Below are 21,915 nucleotides of genomic sequence, written 5' to 3' on the forward strand. Positions count from 1 at the left end.
GTCGAAGTTGGTCGGGTACAGCACGATAGGTCGCTAGTGACAGCATTGATTGAGAGGTGGCGACCGGAGACGCACACATTTCATCTCCGCACCGGTGAGGCTACCATTACCCTTCAGGATGTAGAGGTCATTTATGGGCTACAGGTTGATGGACGCCCATTGTATATTGAGGAGCCCCCTGTGCTGCCACCTTACCGGGATGAGTTGACTAGGCTCACCGGTTTCGCGGCTCTGGATGGTCATATTTCCGGCCAGAGTCGGCTTTTATTGTCGGCCCTTTAAGCTCACTTGCGCCTCACAGACATGCAGCATCCGATTGGAGAGGATACGCCTCAGGCTGATGTTGACCGACGCGCGCGTCTATACCTACTCGTCATATTCGGGGCCATCTTGTTCCCGAACACTTCGGGTTCGCATTTGAGCTTGAGGTATCTTCGGTATATCGACGATCTTGCCGAGCTAGGATGTTATAGTTGGGGCGCTGCTGGGCTGGGCTACATGTATCGAGGATTCTGCCGATGTTCTATGGGCACGAGGGTAGAGGTCCCTGCATTTTGCTCGCTCCTTCAGGTGATATATTTAAGTCTGTGTAATTAAACACAAAATATATTTTTTTAAAACGACGACTGATAAAATATTTTCTAAATGACTATATCAGATATGGGTGTGGACTAGATTGAGACCTTTTCAGCCCATACCAGCTCACCCTTCCGCTGACTATCTTACTGTGCCGATGCCATACGCGCGGAGATGGTCGCGAGGCGTACGCCGACGTGCGGAGTCTCATCACAGCCTTCTCCCGTTTAGGGATCAGCTAGACCGCATGACGGCGCAGACGGTATGTTCATATTTTAGATCCACACGCTAGACCACATAGCTACTATTTTAGTCTTTTATTGTTAACTAGTTCAATTCTTTTTACAGGCTTTTATATGGACGCCGTATGATCATATTTTGGATCATCTGCCGGCGTTTTGTAGGGCTGGTCAGCACATGTGGATGTCGCGATGTCCATTGATACATATGGATATCGTTGAGTATCACGCGCCCGACCGCGTGTTACGGCAGTTTGGGTATGTACAAAATATACCCGCGGCTACGGTTTGGGAGCATGACCACCATGCTAGGGACGAGTGTGCCGGCGTCGATGATGCATGGCGACTATATATGCAGCAGCAGGTCCAGAGTTGGGATGTGAGGATGACGAGCCTAGCGGTGGTCGGACATGACACTCCGATCCATGTGTACATAGAGTGGTACATGCGGATCACTCGCATCATTATTGGCAACCCCTCTAGGCGTCGTCCAGATGGCCTGGGATATGTAGCTCTCTCAGGAGCGTACGAGGCGCTAGTGCGGACCGTTCATACGATGCGCTATGAGAGCACTGCCCGTATGGAGGCTCCCAAGACGGCGGAGTATGCAGCACGGATGATTGAGCTTGCCGAGGCTGGTATGAGACAGGCACATGACTTTGAGCGTCTTCATGAGCGTGTTCCCGCTGCCCCACCTGGGGCAGCAGGTGGTCGTGGTCGCAGAGGAGTTGGTAGCCATCGTAGAGGTGGTAGGGCTGGCAGAGGTGATGAGGCGACTTCAGAGATCCCATCAAGTTCTTACCAGCCGGCGACTACTGATATCCCATCGACTTCTCATTCCCGGCCGTCGACTTCACAGACACCTCTTTATATGCCGGACCCTTTTCAGATTATGTGCCCTGGCCTTCATTTCCACATCCACCAGTTCGTGATCCACAAGGTGAGCGGCCGGTTCGTGATCTACAGGGTGGCCTACAGTTGCACTTCGACGAGTCTATGTTCGAGGAGTTCGTGTTTGATACGGCACCATCTCAGGAGGCCGTCGACACACAGGTTTGACTTTTACAAAAAAGCAAAATTATTTGTTTATTTCAGGTTAAATCTAATTTAAATTGTTTATATATTATTTCAGGTTCATTCCTCTGCGCCTGTCGACCCATCTCCTGCACCGGGCCCCACTCCAGAGACCGTTGAGGAGCCAGCTCAGGAGCCCTCTCACCAGGCATCACAGGAGGTCGTCGTAGAGGTGGTATTTTTACAATAAAATAATTTATTAATTATTTATTTATTTCAGTTTCATTTCAGAATAAATCTAAATTAAATTGTTTATATGTTATTTTAGGTTCATTCCTCTGCGCCTGTCGACCCATCTCCTGCACCGGGCCCCACTCCAGAGACCGTTGAGGAGCCAGCTCAGGAGCCCTCTCACCGGGCATCACAGGAGGCCGTCGACACACAGGTTTGATTTTAAGAATAAAATAATTTATTAATTATTTATTTATTTCAGGTTCATTTCAGAATAAATCTAAATTAAATTGTTTATATGTTATTTCAGGTTCATTCCTCTGCGCCTGTCGACCCATCTCCTGATGAGATTGAGGAGGAGCCATGTTATGAACCGGCCCCACCGCCCACCGTTATTTCCCATAGAAAGCATGTTATGAACCGGGGTCCAAGTCGAAAGAAGGGAAGGAAGGGAAGCAAGGATGATCATGCCAAAGAGCATGTACAGATTAAGAGGAGGAAGGGGGATGGAGATGATGGTGGTGGTGGTGGGGTTAGCCTGAGGCCTAGCCGAACTCTAAAGGCTCCCACTTGTGGGACTTGAGATTGTGATATTTTATGAAAAAAGTGTATATTTTATGTTGTTACTTTTTTAATGATAATTAGTTATCTTAATAATAACTCGTGCAACGTATGAAAAAAATCGTGATTTTAATATGTTAAAAAAAAAACAAATCTGTGCGTGAAAGTAAAAAGTTTTTGAAAAAGTGAACCGGTTCAAAAAAAATAAAAACAAATCTGTCCGTGAAAGTGAAATGTTTGAAAAAGTGAACCTTTCATGCACAAAAATTCTGCGTGAAAGTAAAAATGAAAACACAACCTTTCACGCACAAAAACTGTGCGTGAAAGGGAAAATGAAAAAGAGTTCACTTTCACACACATTTTTTGTGCGTGAAAAGCAATACCCTTTCCTGCATTCTCACTTTAACACGACTTGTATTGCGCACCATTTTAATGCGCAATGTCAATTTCAGGAATCTATGACACATAAAGGCTTGATTTGACAATACGTTGCTGCATTATTTGATCGCTTTAACACGACTTGTATTGCGTACCATTTTAATGCGCAATGTCAATTTCAGGAATCTATGACACATAAAGGCTTGATTTGACAATACGTTGCTGCATTATTTGATCGCTTTAACACGACTTGTATTGCGCACCATTTTAATGCGCAATGTCAATTTCAGGAATCTATGACACATAAAGGCTTGATTTGACAATACGTTGCTGCATTATTTGATCGCTTTAACACGACTTGTATTGCGCACCATTTTAATGCGCAATGTCAATTTCAAGTGCTCTATTTAACTTGAAGGCTTGACGAGTGAAAAACTCATCAACTTCTAAGTCTTACAAGTCATTCAAAAAAAATCAAACTTCATAGAAAAAATGTCTCAAAATGCTTCAACTGTTAAGGTTTCACTATTTTGGGATGGAGATATCGTCGAGGACAATTACTCCATTCGTTATAGTATCAAACCAAAAGCCCATGTTAAATTTCCAACAACTTTAAATTATGAAACACTAGTCAGTTACATGCACAAAAGAATGAAAACTACACCCACTGAGTTTGGAATCTCAATAACTGGCAGATATCCACAAAAAATATCAAACGGTGTAGTGCGTTATGGCATGCACAATATCAACGATGATGAATCTTTGAGTGATTATTTGGGATCGCCGGAAGAATATCGTGGTTTAGTATTCATTAATGTTCTTGAGATGTATGTTGAAAAGATACCTCGAGAAGAAGTTCCTCAAGTCCAGCCTATTCATGGTAACACTTATGAGGACTTTAGTTCTTATGGAGACATTTTGAGTGGTCAAGTGCCGCTGGAAAATCTAAGCCAGCAATTTAATCAAGCTTACAATGAAAATTGGTAAATATGAATTTTTGATATTATAGTACGTGTTTGTTGTATGAATTGGTCAATAACCAGTTTTCAAATCTTTATAGGAACTATTCTCAAAATTCGCCAGTGGTACCAAATATGGATGTTGGTCAATCCTCTCTGTTCGGTGGAGTTGATCATTCTCCACACTATGACAGTGCTTATGAACGACAGTAAGTTCATCACCTTAATATTAAATTATCTGTGTGTGTGTGTGTGTGTGTGTGTGTATATATATATATATATATATATATATATATATATATATATATATATATATATATATATATATATATATATATATATATATATATGATGTTGGTATTTAAAATATGTTACTTTTTCGTGTAGGAGGATGAATGCACTTGATAATGAAGATTTTCCTAATTATTATGAGTCATCATCAAGTGATGACGATGAAATAGCTAATAATGCAGAGGTAACCGATGATGAAGATGATGATGATGTTCAAGTTGGTATGACCAATAATATTCGTCAAAGCCAAAACCAACAAGAATCAATGCACCACCACGTACCACCACCGATGGCTGAAAACCCAACTTCTGAAAGCCCAATTCAATGGCATTCTAATAATATCTCTTATCTTGACAGCCTGCAGGGTCGTGATGATGCATTTGTCTTCACAAGAGAAGATGATGATAGTTGCCAAAAAACCTGGATTGAACCAAAGGATCTCAACAAAGATCGATGCTACCTTGCAAAGGGAATGTTGTTCGCATCCAAAAAGGCGTTGCAACGGGCTGTCAAAATTTATTGTTTTAAGGACATGAGGGAGTTTAAGGTTGATCAGTCAAACACAAAGATATGGAGACTAGTTTGTAAACGACGGTATCAAGGCTGTGAGTGGTTGCTTCGGAGAATTGTTAAGCCTGATGGTATGTGGACTATCACAAAATTCCGCGAAAGACACACTTGTGATATGGAAGAAAATAGAGCAGATCATTATAATTTAGATACAAACATGATTGCTCAAGTATTACTTAAAGACGTTGCTGAAACGCCAAGGTAACTTATCCTACCTAGTACATTATATGTCTTATATCAATTAAAAGATCGATTACTAAATGTTGTTTGTTTAAACTTGTGCAGGATCCCCATCAAAGATTGTATTCGAAACGTTCAAACCGTATATAGTAAAACTATAAGCAACAGAAAGGGATTTCTCGGGCGTAGACGCGCTTTTGAGATGGTCTTTGGAAATTGACATACTTCTTTTCAATCGCTGCCAAGGTATATGGAAGCTCTACAACATTTTGATAATGGTACTGTTGTAGAGTGGCGGCTTATAGAGGGTAAAATCTTCAACTTCGTATTTTGGACATTCAAACCATGCATTGATGGTTTTGCTCACTGCCGACCAGTGATATCCATAAATGGTACGCATGTATATGGTGCCTACGACATCAAGCTCCTAATTGCAATAGGAATGGATGCCAACGGGTCAATATTTCCTCTTGCTTTCGCAATTGCCGCTAACGAGAGCAACGACACATGGGGGATCTTTTTGACCCATTTGAAAACTCATGTTATTAAGGATCGTACCGGAATATGCGTGTTGTCTGATCGTCATAAAGGCATATTGCACAATATGGCTAATTTACCGGGGTGGCAGCCTCCCTTTGTTTACCATCGCTATTGTTTAAGGCACTTGAAGGCAAATTTGCAATCAACGTTTCACAATGGTACTCTAAACAAATTGATGTGGGGGGGCTGAGATGGAGCATCAACAACGAAAATGGGCTGCAAAAATGGATCTGATCAAGGCAGTGAGTGAACCCGCATATGTTTGGTTGATGAAGCTCGAAGTTGAAAAATGGACGTTTCATGCTGATGGAGGCAAAAGATGGGGCATGCTCACAACAAACAGCTCAGAATCTTTCAATGGCTTGCTGAAATCTGCTCGAGGACTACCTGTCACCGCAATGGTGAGAATGACTTTCAAGCAGGTTGTGGAGCGATTTGTTGTTAGGACAAGGCAGGCTAGAGCGATATTAGCCGACAACGGGACATGGATGCCAAAGCCCTTCAAAATTATGGAGCATTATAAAAAAAATGTGAGCATCACCAAATGACCGAGTATGACCCAATTCAACATGTGTATGAAGTTAGGACGGGTTATCGCAACGGTAAGGGTGGAAACGTGCATACCGTTTATGAGGCAACAAGAACATGCATTTGCGGTAAGTGGCAAACGTATCACATGCCATGTTCTCATGCTGTCAAGTGCTTCGAGAGAATGAGAAAAACGGTAACAAGTTATGTGGCGGGGGAATACAAGGTCCACAATTACCTTAGAGCATATTCCGGCCAATTCCACCCACTTGGTAATGAAGCTTATTGGCCAAACGAGCCGTTTTCGATGGTTGCTAACAAGGATTACATCAGGAAATTGGGCATTAACTCACGGAGTCGTAGACCCAATTAAATGGATGTTAGTGAAAGAACTTATTCTCGCAAGTGCTCTACCTGTAAGCAATATGGCCATGACAAGCGTTCGTGTGGGCAACAAGGCCGTGGTAGTACAAGCACGTCTCAAAGTAATAGTGTCTCTAGAACTTGAAAATTGTATTATTATTGTAATTTATTATTGTATTACTTTGAATTAGTATTGTAATTAGATGGAATGAATTATTTTTTAATTAGTATAAACCTCTCGTATTGAATGAATTATTATTAAATCAAATATTTATATTTGTACATTCAAATATAATAACAACAACAACAACAACAACCCAGTGAAATCCCACAACATTCAAATATAATAAAACACTTAAATCAAAACCCTATAAATAGACAAGTTTCAAAACTTACTTCGGGACACTTTAGAACCCCTAAAACGGCGATCCAAACGTTTAGGTGGACTTGATGTAATGAGCCGACATTATTGTACGCAAAAAAAGATATTAAGTTTTATATAAAATATTGATATTTTGGGGTTTTGAAACATGACTAATATTTGTCCAAAGTATGAAAAAAAAAAGTGATTTGAAAGGTAACACCAAGAAAAAAAAAAGGTGTGGTCTTTCACGCACGAATTTCGTGCGAGCAAGGTGCCAGGTATATTTTTGAAAGCTGGCAACTATATATTTGCAAGTTACTCCTTTCACGCACGAATTTCGTGCGTGAAAAGCCCAAAGTGCATTTTTGCAGTTTGGTCCTTTCACGCACGAAATTCGTGCGTGAAACCTATTAATGTTTTTTTTTTTTTGGGTATTAGTTTGGTTCAACTTTTCTTTTTTTGTACTACTTAAGTCGCGGATTCATAGGAGAAACATAAAGTGTCCAGCTTTATTACTTAAAAAAATATCTATTTTTATGGTTTAATGCACGCCAATAACTATAATTAACATCACCAACAAACATGAAAACGAGTCAACATTTATCAAAGAGAAAGTATTCACGTCTGCCAAAATATCTACGAAATTAAAATATACACAGAGAATCCAAAGAATTCAACCGATAGACGATAGTATATATATATACCTAAAAATTGACTCATCTACTAGGAAAATCATATAACACACAGCAAGAAGAAACTTTAAAAGAACTTTTTTTGTAATCATTTGATATTTGACTAACTAAATTTAGATTCACATTATATATGATCAAAGATAAAAAGATCTATTTATATATCTCACCACTTCTCTAGTGGCTCAGCCGGAGAAACTTAAAGGCCTCTTTAAACTCTTCTAGAAGTTGGTGGAAGTGTAAATATAGCACCACTACAAATAAATTTAAAAAGGTAAGAGTAGTTGATTTACTTATTTAAATACTCCATGTATGATCTAATTTACACCAAGATTTTTACCTTCTGGATATAGCAAAGTGGGTCCCTTGACTACTGACAACAACAACAACATATATACCTAATAAAATCTCACAATGTGGGGTCTGACCTAAAGAGTATGCAAACCTTACCCTTATCTCAGAAGATAGGGAGGTTATTTCTGAAAAATTATTGGCTCAAGAAAAAACATGATGAGAAAATGTCAAATAAGCACAAATAACTCAAAGCAATATAAAAATGCAACTAACGAAAATGAAAAAGCAAGCGATTTGAGAAAAAAGAAGTACGTAATTATTAAGATAAGATAGTCGAAATACAAAACTCAAATTAATTTCTTGTTTTAGACTGGTATTAGGCTGCACCAACATCTGTAATGTGCATGTCGGCTGATGTTGATAGTGTGAATGTAATGTCTAAGGACCGCTAGAAGTTGTACAAATTTCATATGGCCATTTGCAGTTGGAAGATAAGGATGGTGGTGTATAAGTGTCATTGGGCAGTGACGCGTCAAAATATCAACGGCCAGGTGTTCCATTGCTGCTCGTGATCCAAAAGAGTGCAACTTTTTCCCAAGTACCAAGAATTGATACAAGAAAGATGAGGATAATTCAGTTATGGGTGCAAAGGGACTGCCATATGTGACGTCTTTCCTCTGTTAATGCAACTACTGTGTTTTCAAATAAATTTATTTACGCCTAGTTTGACGATCTCGTATTATTTGTGAGTAATCTTACACGAATATAAAATAAAGTTATTTTTGCTTGGTATGATTTGCATGCTATATTTAGATTGAATATAATATGAAGTTATACTAATTTTTCATGATATGCTACAATTCTAAAATAAAGTTTTTTTTTTTTTTTTTTTGTATCTTTGAGATCTTGATGATCTGGTATGATTTGTGATTAATCTCAATAGAACAATCAGATTGAATATAACAAGTAATTATACCGATTGTCACTACTTAATATGTCAATGTTGTAAGTAATTATATCGATTGTCACTACTTAATATGTCAATGTTGGAGGAGTTGCTTTACCATATACATTCCACTCATTAAGGATACTAGTTTCATGAGGCCCGACTCAATATATAAAAGTAGATATTTTATTAAAGAAATATAATTTATGTTAGTAATAATTAAATTTTAAATAAGTATATTTTCAATATATAAAAGCAAAACGTTCATTTCACTCCTTCAATATTTTAACTTCATTTTGAAGAAATTATTTACTTCAAATCAGATGAGACCAGAATTTGAAGTTCATGAGTTCTAAATCCTAATTTTTTAAAGTTATTTTCTAAATTAATAATCTATACATTTAATGAACTTTAAGGACAAATACAGAATTTGAACGAAAACACTATCGTATCCGACCAAACCTGTAGCCGACACTCTAACTTAGTCTTGCTTCAAACTTATTTTGTGTTTAAAATATTAATTTTAGTTAACCAAACGAGATTTTAAAGATAACCCGATCTTGATTGATAACACTGTCTTCATTTTCAACAGTATATGACATCATTTAATAATTTTTAGAACTACTTGACACTCATTTTAATAAAAATCTTTTTAAACACATATGAGCTCATTAAAGTATATAAATATAAAGTAAAAGAAATGCCTACATATAAGTAAAAGAATTTTTAGAAATTCTCAACCCATGTCGGCCGCACTTTCGGCTTTGCCCAACTTACGATCCCCCGAACTTGAGCCTTAGTGTGTTGTGCGAAAGCTAAAGCCTGTCATACCTGTTTAGTCGACAAAATAACATCGTATTATTAAAGTGTGAAATTACATTACAAGAAAATGGCAAAATTGTGACGGACAATACATGTATTTTACTTATTGGACTTACATGGAAAATTATTTTGGAATAATTGCTCATAGATTTTAAACATGGAGCGCGAGCGGCTCAATAAAATTGGTGGCTTAAAGCCAAATCTTAACAAGACGTCTCAAGTGTATTCTATAAAATTAGCTCACGCACGTGCATCCCATGAATAAATTTAGTTGGAATATGACCAGTACGATTTTCTCGTGCATCAAATGTACACATCATTATAGTAGTCAATTCTTAAATCATACTCCCCCATCCCAATTTAAGTGTCTTACTTTGACGTACTAACAAGTATTCTTGATTTTGGCTTTCCCACATCCAGCTACCGCTCAAGTTTGGGCAACAGCAAGTCGGGTGCCGCCAAAAGAGCCGACATGGCACATCTAATTTGCAATCTTCGGTTTAATACTATTTTTTCTTGTATTTGTTTGTATTTATTGTTTTGGTCAGCATCACCGACCGAAATGCCAGATGTTCCTGCAGAAATAGAAATGCAGAGGCATCCAGTTGACCCGAAACTGTTTCCTAAGGATGGAGGTCAAGAGAGATGTAGTATATGTCTTGAAGACTTTGTCATAGGAATATCCGTGCGGGTTCTCCCTTGTGAGCAGAGGTATCACTATCATTGCATCAGTAGATACATGTCGACTAGTGATACTCGGTGCCCACTTTGTCGCCGAGACGTTATGGTCTAGGTCCTTAGGATAGATATTATGATAAATTTTACCTTTTATGCAATTAGTTTAATTTCATGTATCTAGTGGGTTGTTCTATCATTAGTTTGACATTGGGAATTTTGAATTATCTTGTAATACAAATATGTGTATTTTCTCTAGTTAACTCTCCCTGTCACAATTTTCGAATTTATTCAACTTCTGTCATTATGTGAGATTTTTTTGTTGTGTTTTTGAATAGTAAGTTGTTACTTTCTTATTTTGACCAATCGTAAATGAGAAAATTGGAAAACATTTTTCGCAAATGTTTTCCTCCATACCAAACACACCCCTAGTCGTCCAAGTGTGGTCTCTATTGAATATTGATGAGCTATTCAATTTAATAAAAAGAGAGGTCAGCTTGCGTAGAGATGATATCTCCTCAAAAGAAGTTGGTCCAAAAGAGTCTCCCTCTCACTACGGGTCCATCTGACGAAGGGATTTATCATTTCACTCTCCACTCTCCACTCTCCAGCATGCAGCATATTTAACATTTCAATACTAGACATTTTGAGAAAAATTCCTTGGCCGATGCTCTCCAAATTGGTACGTACTATTTCTGACTCAAAATTTACAATGAGTGAGACTAGACATTTACGAAAAACTTTACCATGGGAGAGACATATGTATGACATGGTGTGTGAGGGATTATTTAATTGAATTATAATGCGGGACTCACCACTTTATCCTCTCATCCTCCTTCTTTTTCGTCCTCTTCAATTTCTCTCTCCTCTTTTCCTCTTTTTTCTCATTTTCTGTTTTTTATTAATTTTTAAACCCTTTTCCTCTCTTCTCATTTTCTGTTTTTCATTAATTCTAAAATTAATTCTATTATACACAGATCAAAATTCTTTAAGATATTTTTGCGTTTCATTATCCAATTTTCAATTTCTTCTTAATAATTCAATTAAATTCCGAACTACCTTAAAAGAAAATATTTGGCCTTAAAAAAAGTTTTAAATTAAAAAACTGATAGCTAAAGATGAAATTTAGGATACTTCGATTTTTTTTTAATTAAAAACCACACAGCATGGAGTTGTTGGTGCTTTACACATGTAGAACCTGAATCTAGAGCTGTGCAAAAATCGGTTAACCAATAAACTGGACCAACAAAGTTTTCAAACATAACTGGTTTGGCCTCCCGCATCTTCACAAAGATATATCACTGAAATATACTTAAAAATATAATTTTAATAAGACCTTATATTCTTATTGGGTTACCGGTGATCCGTTAATAAAAATGTAAAAATCATAATCGAACTGGTAGTCCAATAAAAAAAATTACAAAATTGTATAAAAATCATTAACTCAATAACTCTATATCGGTAAATCAATAATATTTTTTTCCTTCAATTTTATCGGTTAAACCGATTTTTGCACAACCCTATTCAGGGTCTACTTTGATAACACTTAAAATTTTGAATTTCTCAGATGTAGAATATAGCAACTTTGAATTGAATATATACTAAAAAAAAAAAAAAAAGCACAATAAATTTTCCAAGGTGGTAGCGTGGCATGTGAAGAGAAAATGAAAGGTCACTAATGAAAAGAGTAAAAATGTAGAACCCACTGTGCACTTGTCAATTAATAGACACCCTCACACAAATATGACATGACATACCTCACACATAGTAAAACTTTTCAGACATTTACATCTAAAACTATGGATCTATACAGGTAAAAATGAGTTTAATTTGTCCACTGGCTCTGCTAGGTTATCTAAAAGTATAAATATTGTTTCATGATCACCGTCAGTATATAGAAGTTAAACTCGTTAATTCTACTGATTTAGAACTACTTGAAAATCATTTTAAAAACATATGAGCTCATTAAAGTATAAATATAAAGTAAAAGAAGTGCCTACATGTAAGTAAAAGAATTTTCCGAAATTCTCAAATTTCATAATATAGAGCCCGTTTGGATTGGCTTATAAAGTTGCTTATAAGCTGTTTTCAGCTTTTTTGAGTGTTTGGCTGGCCAGCTTAAAGTCATTTTGTGCTTAAAATAAGCTCAAAAAAATAATTGGCCCCATTTGACTTAGCTTATCTAAAGCAGCTTATAAGCTGAAAACAACTTATAAGTCAAAAAAAATAAGTTAGACTACCCCAACTTATTTTTTTTAGCTTATAAGTTGTTTGTAGCTTATAGGCATAAGCCCATCCAAACAGGCTCATAAATATAAAGTTAAAGAAATGCCTGCAAGAGTCGAAAATGAGAAAACGAGAGAGCAACAAGAGGCAAGAATCTAGAGAAGAAATGACTATTTTTAGGTTAATAGATAAGATCAATAGAAGAAAGTAACAGGGAAAATAAAGTGCAGTGGATGGAGCTACGCGTCCCTTAACCAGGGGTCTCGGGTTCGAGTCTGAGTATGAAAAAATTCTTGGTAGGGAGCGCTTCCCCCGAATGTGCCCTACACAACGCGAGTCTGGATTAATCTGGCTTCAATGCATCGAGCACAGGATAGAAACAATAAAAAAATAGAAAAAATAAAGTAAGAGGTTCGACAATTTTTGAAAAGAGATCATAAGAACAAAAAGAAGTAAATTTGACTTTAAAAAATAAGGTCAAGACTTAGAAGTAATTAATTAAAAAGTTTGACATTTTATTGGAAACTTTTATGAGAACTACAAAAATCCCTTGGTTGTCCCTTATTACTAGTACTAGTAGTAATTTTGGTCTAAGTTTTTATTAAATTTAAAGCGTCATTTTTTCACACAAATATAAGAAGACGATATTTAAATAGCAAGGCAAAAGTATTCTTTTGTACAAGTCACTCGATTAGTGTGATTAGGGGTGTCAAATGAGCTGGCTCGACTGAATTTAGGTGGATCAAAATGTGATGAGTTAATAAATGAATAAATTAATGACTCATGAAAAATTTAATTGAGCTAAAAATCTAACCATAACTCAACACGTCAATTCTAACTAAGTTTTAATTTCTTCGTTTGTTTTACAATTTGTTTAAATACCAAATAACATTCTGTTTTTCTTTATTATAGCAGTATATAACATATCAAAAAAATTATCTTTAAAAATATTTTTACAAAATGTTTTATGAGTCAATTTGAGTAACATATCAAATTATAAATTAATTGATTTAAACATGTTAAACTAACCCGAATTAATAAATAGACTCACCCAAACAGCCAAACATAAGAACATTAGGCAGCTCATGTTTTTATGGGCTAATTTTATTACACTTATATGATTTTGGGCAATTTGCACGATTGTCCTTATTCGGGAGTGGGCTTTAATATTGCCCCTCAAATTGCTGGTCTTTAATTTTTATTCTTCGCCTAAAATACCTCGAGTTTCTGAGTTCAAATCCTGGCTCAATAAAAAAAAATTATAAGGCAGAATTTCGTAGCAAAATTAGGCTTATTTTGAAAAAATTTGAGTCTTGTAGAATTCCAACAGAGTAAAAGAAAATTCTACCTTGTATAATTTGACAAGGAAAACTTTTGCCCAAAGCAAAGCCTTAAGATAGATTTTCTGCGAAGCCTTACCTTGCCATTTTTTTTTTTGACTCTGTCACTTTTTTAAGCGAGGGAAAAATTACTAACCAAACAATTTGATGACAAAAATTAAAGACCAGCACCTTTGAAGGCCACTCCGTGCAAAACAATGTAGTATTGATTTAGTTCAGAGAAAAAATTCCCGGCCCAAAAACAAAGCTTCACCCAGTTGGCCTAGCAATCCGCAAAACCCTAGCAACTTCACCCTAACACAGTTGTTCGATTTTTGCTGTTTAAGGTACGAAGAACAAGGTGATAAAAATGGGATCCAGTGATCAAACAGTGTTGCAATTTGCGCCATCATCAACAACCTTATCAGCTAGAGTTCATCCTTTAGTCATTTTCAACATTTGTGATTGCTATGTGAGACGACCTGACCAAGCTGAACGTATAATAGGCACACTTCTAGGGTCTGTATTGCCTGATGGTACTGTTGATATTAGGAATTCTTATGCTGTTCCACACAGCGAATCGCAAGATCAGGTTTGCCTGTGAATCTTTAAAATGTAGCCTTTTTTTTTTTTTTTGCTTCTCATTACTGTTGATTCTTTAAAATTTAGCATTCTTTGCCTCTCATTACTGGGGATTCTTTAAAATTTAGCCTTTTTTGTCTCACATTACTGTGGATTCCTTTAAGTTTAGCCTATCTTGCTTCTCATTACTATTGATTCTTTAAAATTTAGCATTTTTTGCGTCCCATTACTGGGGATTCTTTAAAATTTAGCCTTTTTTGCCTTTCATTACTGTGGATTCTTTAAAATTTAGCCTTTTTTGCTTCTCATTACTGTGGATTCCTTTAAGTTTAGACTATCTTTTTGCTTCTCATTACTGTGTATTCTTTAAATTTAGCCTTTTTTGCTTCTCATTACTGTGGATTCTTTAAAATTTAGCCTTTTTTGCTTCTCATTACTGTGTATTCGAAAAAGCTGCATTTCGATTATAACTCTCTCTGTTGAATGATCTTTGTGCAATTTGTAGTACATTTTTGTAACGGATATATGTTAATTATATCACTATCTTGTTTAAATACTGATGATCGTTGATTAGGATGCACACCGTGTTAGTACATAGTAATAAAATGTGTTTGAACCAATCAAATGCACGGAAAACATACTAAAAGAAAGGAATCCATTTTGTATAAATTCTACTCTCGAATCCGCAAAACCCTAGCAACTTCAGTTCTTCGTTTTTAGCTCATCACATACGAAGAACAAGGGGATAATAAAAATGGCATCCAGCGATCAAACAGTGTTGCAATTTTCACCATCATCAGCAACCTTATCAGCTAAAGTTCACCCTTTGGTTATTTTCAACATATTTGATTGCTATGTAAGACGACCTGACCAAGTTGAGCGAATAATAGGCACTCTTTTAGGGTCTGTATTGCCTGATGGCACTGTTGATATTCGCAATTCTTATGCCGTTCCACATAGCGAGTCTCAAGATCAGTTTTTTTGCTTCTCATTATTGCGGATTCTTTTAAATTTAGTCCCTTTTTCCTTGTTTTTGAGCAGGTTTAGTCCTTTTTAGATTGATTTTGCTGAAAGGAACCCGAAAAGAGCTGTATTTAGATTAAAACTCTCTTTTCTCTCTCTGTTGGATGATCTTTGTGCAATTTTTACACATTGTATGGTTGTTACCTATCGTTTCACAATGTTTCGTAGTATATTGTATTGTACTGTATTTTTTTACCCTCTGTTTGGATGGTTGTTTCCCGTGGTTCATTAATGTACAGTATGGTGTTGTATTGTATTGTATTAATGAACACAATGTTTGGATAGACTGTATCGTTTGTTGTGGTTTAATAACATTTATATTGTTTGGTTTGACTGTATGGTACTGTATAGTTTGTAAGTTTACTAAAATACCCTTAACTCTTAATTAGAAATTAGTTTATATATATTAATAAAACTCAACTAAAGAATAAAATAGGAACTTTAAAAAATAAGTAGGTAGTGAGTGGGGGTGGTGGAGGGTGGGTGGGATGAGGGTGGGGGTAGTGGTGGTGAGGGGTAATGGGTGGTTGTGGGATGAGGATGGGGGTAGTGGGTGGTAGGGTGGGGTTGGGTGGTGGTGAGGGGTAGTGGGTAGTGGAAGGGTGGGTGGGGTAACATGGGTGGTTGTGGGATAAGGGTGGGGGTGCGTGGTAGGGTAGAGGTGAGTGGTAGGGTGGGGTGGATGGTGGAGGGTGGGAGTGGGAGTGGGGGTGAGTGGTAGGGTGGGGGTGGGGTGGGGTGGAGGGTGGGGTATAATGGGAAAATGAAATATATAACCACAGAAAAACCACCAAATCCGTGGTTACAAAAATTGGGACTTTTCATGGTTATATAACTATGGGATGAACCACGGGTTTACAACACCATACCACATAATTTTAAGAACAATGAAAACAAACATAGTTTCATACAAAACCATACATTAATAAACCATGGGAAACCACCATCCAAACAGGGGGTTAATGAATACAATGGTTGGATAGATTGTATTGTTTTCCGTCCTTACATAATGCCAGACATCAACAGTTTGAAGGATAAACCTACAATAAAAGTTGGGTACAAGGTTAGAACTATTATAAAAAGATAAGGTAAAGGATAAAATAGAATTATTAGATAATTAGCAAAAATAAAAATGAGGAAAAAACTAGGTAACGACGTGATCACATCAAATCGGTCGTTAGAATATTCTAACAATATTTACTTTATTGTTAGAATATCACTGATTAGGGTGCACATTGTGTTTGTACATACTAAAATGTGTCTTGACCATGCAAATGCACGGAAAGCACTTAAAAATCAATCTGGTAACTTTAGATACATTCTAGTAACCTTGTGTAATATTTACTAGTTTATAGATCTTGTTAACTCAGTGTGTGTGACTTTGAATTGTGTTTCTCTGCTTCAGAACTTCCTAGTTTAGGTGTGTTGAGTCAATCAGTTTCAGAAGAAACTTAAGGTGTATTCCATCTCCATCTCAAAAAGAGACTTAAGGTGTATTAATTTAAGTGGAGAAGAATAGACAGGGTGACCATTTTGCACCGTGTTTTTTCGAGGTGCAGTAAAAGAAGAAAACTTAAGGTGCATTAGCTAGAAACATAGATACAATAAAAGTAAAGAGGAAGGACATTTTTGGTACATGGCTATTTATTCTTCCTTTTTGTCCCATTTGGAAGGAGGGGGAGGGGGGGGGGGGGGGGGGGAGGATGTTCACTGGAGGCTCAAAAGATGATGAAGGGTGCTACTGGCAGCAGTGTGTATTCTGTATACTGAATCTCCTCTATTGCCAGTTTGTGGCTCGAGCTAACCAGTAAATATCACTAGTGTTAAAAATTTCGTTCAAGATAAAAGATATCCATGGTCCTTGATCCATCTCAACCACATCTAAGAAGTGGTCACATAATGGATCCATTGAGGCAGTGCCTTCACTGGAGAGACAACATAAACTCTTGGAGTGGTGGTCCAACTATTAAAGAACTTAATGTTTACGCAATTCTAATATATTATCAGTTTCAGTTTTCTTGTTTGCTTTAGTTATAGTTGTTACTTCAATTGATTGCAGCTAATCTCCTTCTTCCTCATTACTTTTCTGAAAGAGCAATTTCAAATAGAAAGTTTAGAGACGATAATATAAAGAAAAAAACATTGACAAAAAGTTGAAGTTAATGTAAGCGCTATCAAACTAATACACTACCGTCATTAAGGTTTCGGAATAGGACTTTGGACCAGGCTTTTATCTGCCTGATTAGTTTTCTTCCCTTGTGATGCTCTTTTAATAATTGGATACTAGAATCTTTTGAAAGACATATCTGACATGGACAAACCAAATCTTAAATTGTTCTTGCATATGACTCTTAGAGCTGATACATCTTACAAAAATGTCTTCGATACACTTTGTTTTGCCAAATTGCTGTTTCTTTTCTCGTGATGGTTTTCTTAACTCTATGTTTATAAAAAGATATCCCCATTTGTGATATAGACCTTGTTGTAGAAGTGGGTTTCTTTTATTACTTTCGCTGAACTTTTGTGCACATCTTCGTTAAAGGTTGCACTGGATATTGATTACCATCATAACATGTTGTCGTCTCATCAGAAGGTGAATCCAAAGGAAGTGATTGTTGGATGGTAATTCTCCATATGTTTATGCTCTTTTATTTTATGCATTTATGTTTATGCCCCAACTTGGTTGGGATTGAGGCATAGTTGTTCTTCTTTTTGTTTCTTTCATTTTTTTATATTTATGATACTTGAATATTTGGTGATTAATCAGGAATAAAGGAAATAGTATTTCTTTGGATAAGTGAGAGTAATGGTTAAGATACTCGTTTATTAGTATGTTGTTTGAGTCTCTCTTGGAATCATACTGCAGAAATACTTTTCACTCTCCCTCCCTCTCTTTTCACTCGTCAAAAGCATTGCCTCTATGAATGCACAATTCTTACCTAGGTGACATTGGGCTGCATTTTATTAATTTTTGAGGAAGACATTATATCGGATTATAGAGAACCTCTAGTATTAAAAAATTTCCCAAATAATTGAATATTGAATGAAATGGGTCCAAATGGTGCAAAATGGATAGAGAGAAGTCATGCAGCTAGGTTGGGATTGAGGAGTAGTTTTATATCGTCTTGCTTCCGTTTACATTAAATTGACGGCATCAGTTTTCTTGGCACATCATGTGACCTAGAAACAGCTAATGATTTGCAAACCCTGTTGTGGATAATGTTTCATTTGCTAGTAAAGAATATTTTGGATTGTATAAGTTTCTTTTTGGGGTAGGGGTCGGTGGGAAACATGCTTGTGTTGTGTGTGAACCATAATTCAAAGCACCACTATGCACGAAGTTGCATTCAATGCTTGGTTTGATACTGTATCTGTATAGAGGGCTCAAGATTCTGGTAACAAATTGGGCTTGGCTGCTCTTATTGATTAAAATTGTCTACATTGGTCATGGTATCTTAGCGTTGTAGAAGGTACTTGCGTTCACTGTATAGAGGGCCTCAGAGATGTTGTAAAGGGATGAAATTCTAAGACGATGCTAAGAATGATTAGAGAGATCATTTGATTTAGGTGACAGCATTCTTTGTATAATTTTTTCATTAATAGTATAAACTGATTTGGGCCCTAATAGCTTAGTGGTACTAGCTGCTATAGTTTGCATGTATAAAACATTAATTAATGACTACATTTGTCAAGATGCAATACTTTCCGCCTTTTATATATTATAAAACACTGGGCATTTTTCCAGGTTCTTTTTCCTTGAACATTACATCCGCCCTAAGTTTTGGTTGGTTTACTTATGCACCTCCTATGCTGTGTAGGGGTAACATATCAAATACTTGGAATACTAGAGCTGATGAAATTGTGGATATCTCATGCTTGAACTTTCCAGGTTTTCTACTGGTTTTGGAGTCTCTGGTGGTAGTGCTTTGATCCAGGAGTTTTATTCTAGAGAAACCTCAAATCCTATACATTTGACTGTTGATACTGGATTTCAAAACGGGGAAGCTTCTATAAAAGGCTTTGTCTCTGTGCATTTGTCTCTTGGAGATCAGCCACTTGCTGCCCAATTCCAGGAAATTCCATTGGACCTACGCATGGTTGAAGCTGAAAGGGTTGGATGTATGTCTATACTTATCTTCCATTCCTAATAGGATAGGCCCTATTTTCTGCATATTGACTTAGCTATGTCCATGTGTGGGTGATATGTAATTGAGAACTGTTGGTGGTATTTTTTTTTTTTTTTTGATTAAGCACCGGGTGTCTGAGGCTCTTTGAGCCCCGACTAATCCCGGGGGTGCACAGGTCCTCGGCAAGGAGTTTCCCGCAAGTGCACCACGGGTAATTCAGGGTTTTACCCAGTCCGATGGCCCTCAGAAATTGTTTGCACCCAGTGGGTTTCGAACTTGAGACCTTGAAAGGGAGCACCCCAAGGCTCAAGCCAATTGTCACCAGGCCAACCCCTGAGGGTTAACTGTTGGTGGTATTTTCTTATAACAATGAGAGTTGATCAGAGTATTTTTCGTAAAATAAATAGCTATTCATCTTAAGGATATGGTGCAAAAAGTTTAAGTCGAAAAGTAGGGTATGGCATATATTCTTTTTGCTTGGAGCAATGGTTTTTATTTCCTGATTGCAATGGAAATACTTACTAGGACTTTCTTGTGCTCCTTGATATAGTTGATATGCTCAAGACAACAACCGTGGACAAACTTCCCAATGATCTTGAAGGAATGGAAGCATCAATGGGGCGACTACTTGCTCTGATTGATGATGTCCACAAATATGTTGATGATGTTGTGGTAAAAGGAACTTTTCCATACTTGAATTTTGCAAGTTTCTGTATTTTTTCATCTGTAAGTCTTCATCTTGGTTTTCCTTTGTAGGAAGGACGTCTACCTCAGGATAACAAAACAGGAAGATTCATAGCTGATACTGTGGCTACAATTCCTGAACTCTCACCTCAAGCCTTTGATAAGCTTGTGAATGATGGTCTTCAGGTAGTTTTTTCCCTGTGCTATGTTTATGCTGTTGCTTCCCTCCCCTTTTCCCGAACCAGAAAGTAGGTAGGAGACTGTCCAATCAGGATCCTGTTTGGTGGTGATTTCCGGTTTATTGTTTTATATAAAGCTGTGGGTGGCTCCCTTCATCATCTCTTTCTTGTGATTTTTTCTGGGTGTTTTCCATAGAATGACCATATTTTAATAACTTTTTTAGCCCAGGTCCTAAAAGATGCCCGTGGCCTGGTTTATCACGATATTAGTGAAATCTTGATATTCGACTTGTCTATATTTGTAGGACCAATTGCTTTTGCTGTATTTGGCAAGCCTCACGAGGACTCAACTCAGCTTTGCAGAAAAGTTGAATACTGCTGCTCAGATCCTGTGATTGATGATCATTTTGTTCTCTTGTAATGCAAGGCCAAATTTTTGCCCGGGTGACTGATGTCTAGTTTTACTTTTCACAACACAGCCAATCCTCTTGATAGATGGGGCCTGGGGGTCATGGGTTTCAAGAATTATACATTATTATTGGCAATGTAGTTTACATGTTACCCTCCCCAGACCATCCCCAGACCCCAAGATGTGGGATTTCACTGGGCTGTTGTTGTTAATGTAGTTTACATGTCCTTTATTTGGTGGGGCGTTGGACTTGGACTAGACTGACAATTTGTAGTGCTAGAGAGGCTCAGAGTACTTAATAGTTTAGAGGTCATAGGCGTAAGGATACAGCATGTATCCATCTTTTTGTAGTTGGCTTTCATCGCATTAAGCTCAGTAATAGTAGTTAAATGACTTCTTCTAGTGATGGCTATATTTATCCTTGGAATGTACTTATTAACGGAAATTTCCAGTACCTTTGATAGCTCCAAGGTCTTTTTTTTTTTAAACAGAAAATACTATGCTCAATACATAAAATTTTCTTGAATTTGGCTCAGTTTGCAACTTGCACGCCTAAGCTATGTGATGGTTCTATTACTCTTTGAACTTCAATTTTCTGTCTATGATTATCACCCTTATTATGTCAGACGGTTCTATTACTCATTGAACTAAAAATGCACACATCCAGAGACAGGCACAGGCTCACTGCCCAAGCTCACTGCCCAAGCTCATTAATCCATTTGTTACTGAAAAGGTTTTGCTCATATTGAATGAAATGCAAAGTCAGGTATTTAAACTTCGTGAAGTCGGTACTGGCAAAATGGATAAAAAATTTAATGTATTTTTTTACACCACATTCAAATTTAGCTAATATAATTACTATTGTATAATCAATGTACAATGATGATTATACACTTGTTACACATCGGGGACAGCTACAATGACAGAATGTTCAGATCCCCATCATAATGGCTACGAGTTTAAACTAGGATCCCACAAAACAAAAGAATAATGCCTAATTACCTAATAAGTACTCGCTCCGGTTAAAAAATAGTGTCCACTTAACCTTTATATTTTAGTTCAAAAATAGTGTCAGACTTACCAACTCAAGAAAAAATTAACTTTCTTCTTTTAGATTTTTCATTATTAAGTGATCAAATCCCAGTA

At 36.9% G+C, this 21,915-nt stretch overlaps 1 protein-coding gene and 1 long non-coding RNA gene across 2 annotated transcripts; one reads left to right on the forward strand and one right to left on the reverse strand.

Annotated features, from left to right (window-relative positions):
* The first annotated feature begins 13,945 nt into the window (after positions 1-13,945).
* LOC132640377 (eukaryotic translation initiation factor 3 subunit F-like) lies at positions 13,946-21,223 on the forward strand. Its single transcript, XM_060356957.1, has 6 exons — positions 13,946-14,357; positions 17,913-17,992; positions 19,260-19,489; positions 20,048-20,169; positions 20,254-20,367; positions 20,666-21,223. Exons 1-6 carry the CDS (start codon positions 14,136-14,138, stop codon positions 20,753-20,755), a joined length of 858 nt encoding a protein of 285 aa, XP_060212940.1. The 5' UTR covers positions 13,946-14,135; the 3' UTR covers positions 20,756-21,223.
* On the reverse strand, positions 16,330-20,154 carry LOC132640378 (uncharacterized). Its single transcript, XR_009582215.1, has 2 exons — positions 20,020-20,154; positions 16,330-16,410 (listed from the first exon to the last, which is right to left on the reverse strand). It is a non-coding gene; the product is annotated as an uncharacterized LOC132640378 (long non-coding RNA).
* Positions 21,224-21,915: the final 692 nt, after the last annotated feature.

The sequence above is a fragment of the Lycium barbarum genome, chromosome 5, assembly GCF_019175385.1.
Source record: "Lycium barbarum isolate Lr01 chromosome 5, ASM1917538v2, whole genome shotgun sequence".
In the NCBI taxonomy this organism is placed as follows: domain Eukaryota; kingdom Viridiplantae; phylum Streptophyta; class Magnoliopsida; order Solanales; family Solanaceae; genus Lycium; species Lycium barbarum.

Bases quoted from the DNA above. Each gene is read 5' to 3' on its own strand.
- LOC132640377 (XM_060356957.1), top strand. From the start codon at position 14,136: ATGGGATCCAGTGATCAAACAGTGTTGCAATTTGCGCCATCATCAACA. The intron at 14,358-17,912 runs GTTTGCCTGTGA...TCTTCGTTAAAG, and splicing joins ACAGCGAATCGCAAGATCAG to GTTGCACTGGATATTGATTA. The intron at 19,490-20,047 runs GTATGTCTATAC...TCCTTGATATAG, and splicing joins TGAAGCTGAAAGGGTTGGAT to TTGATATGCTCAAGACAACA.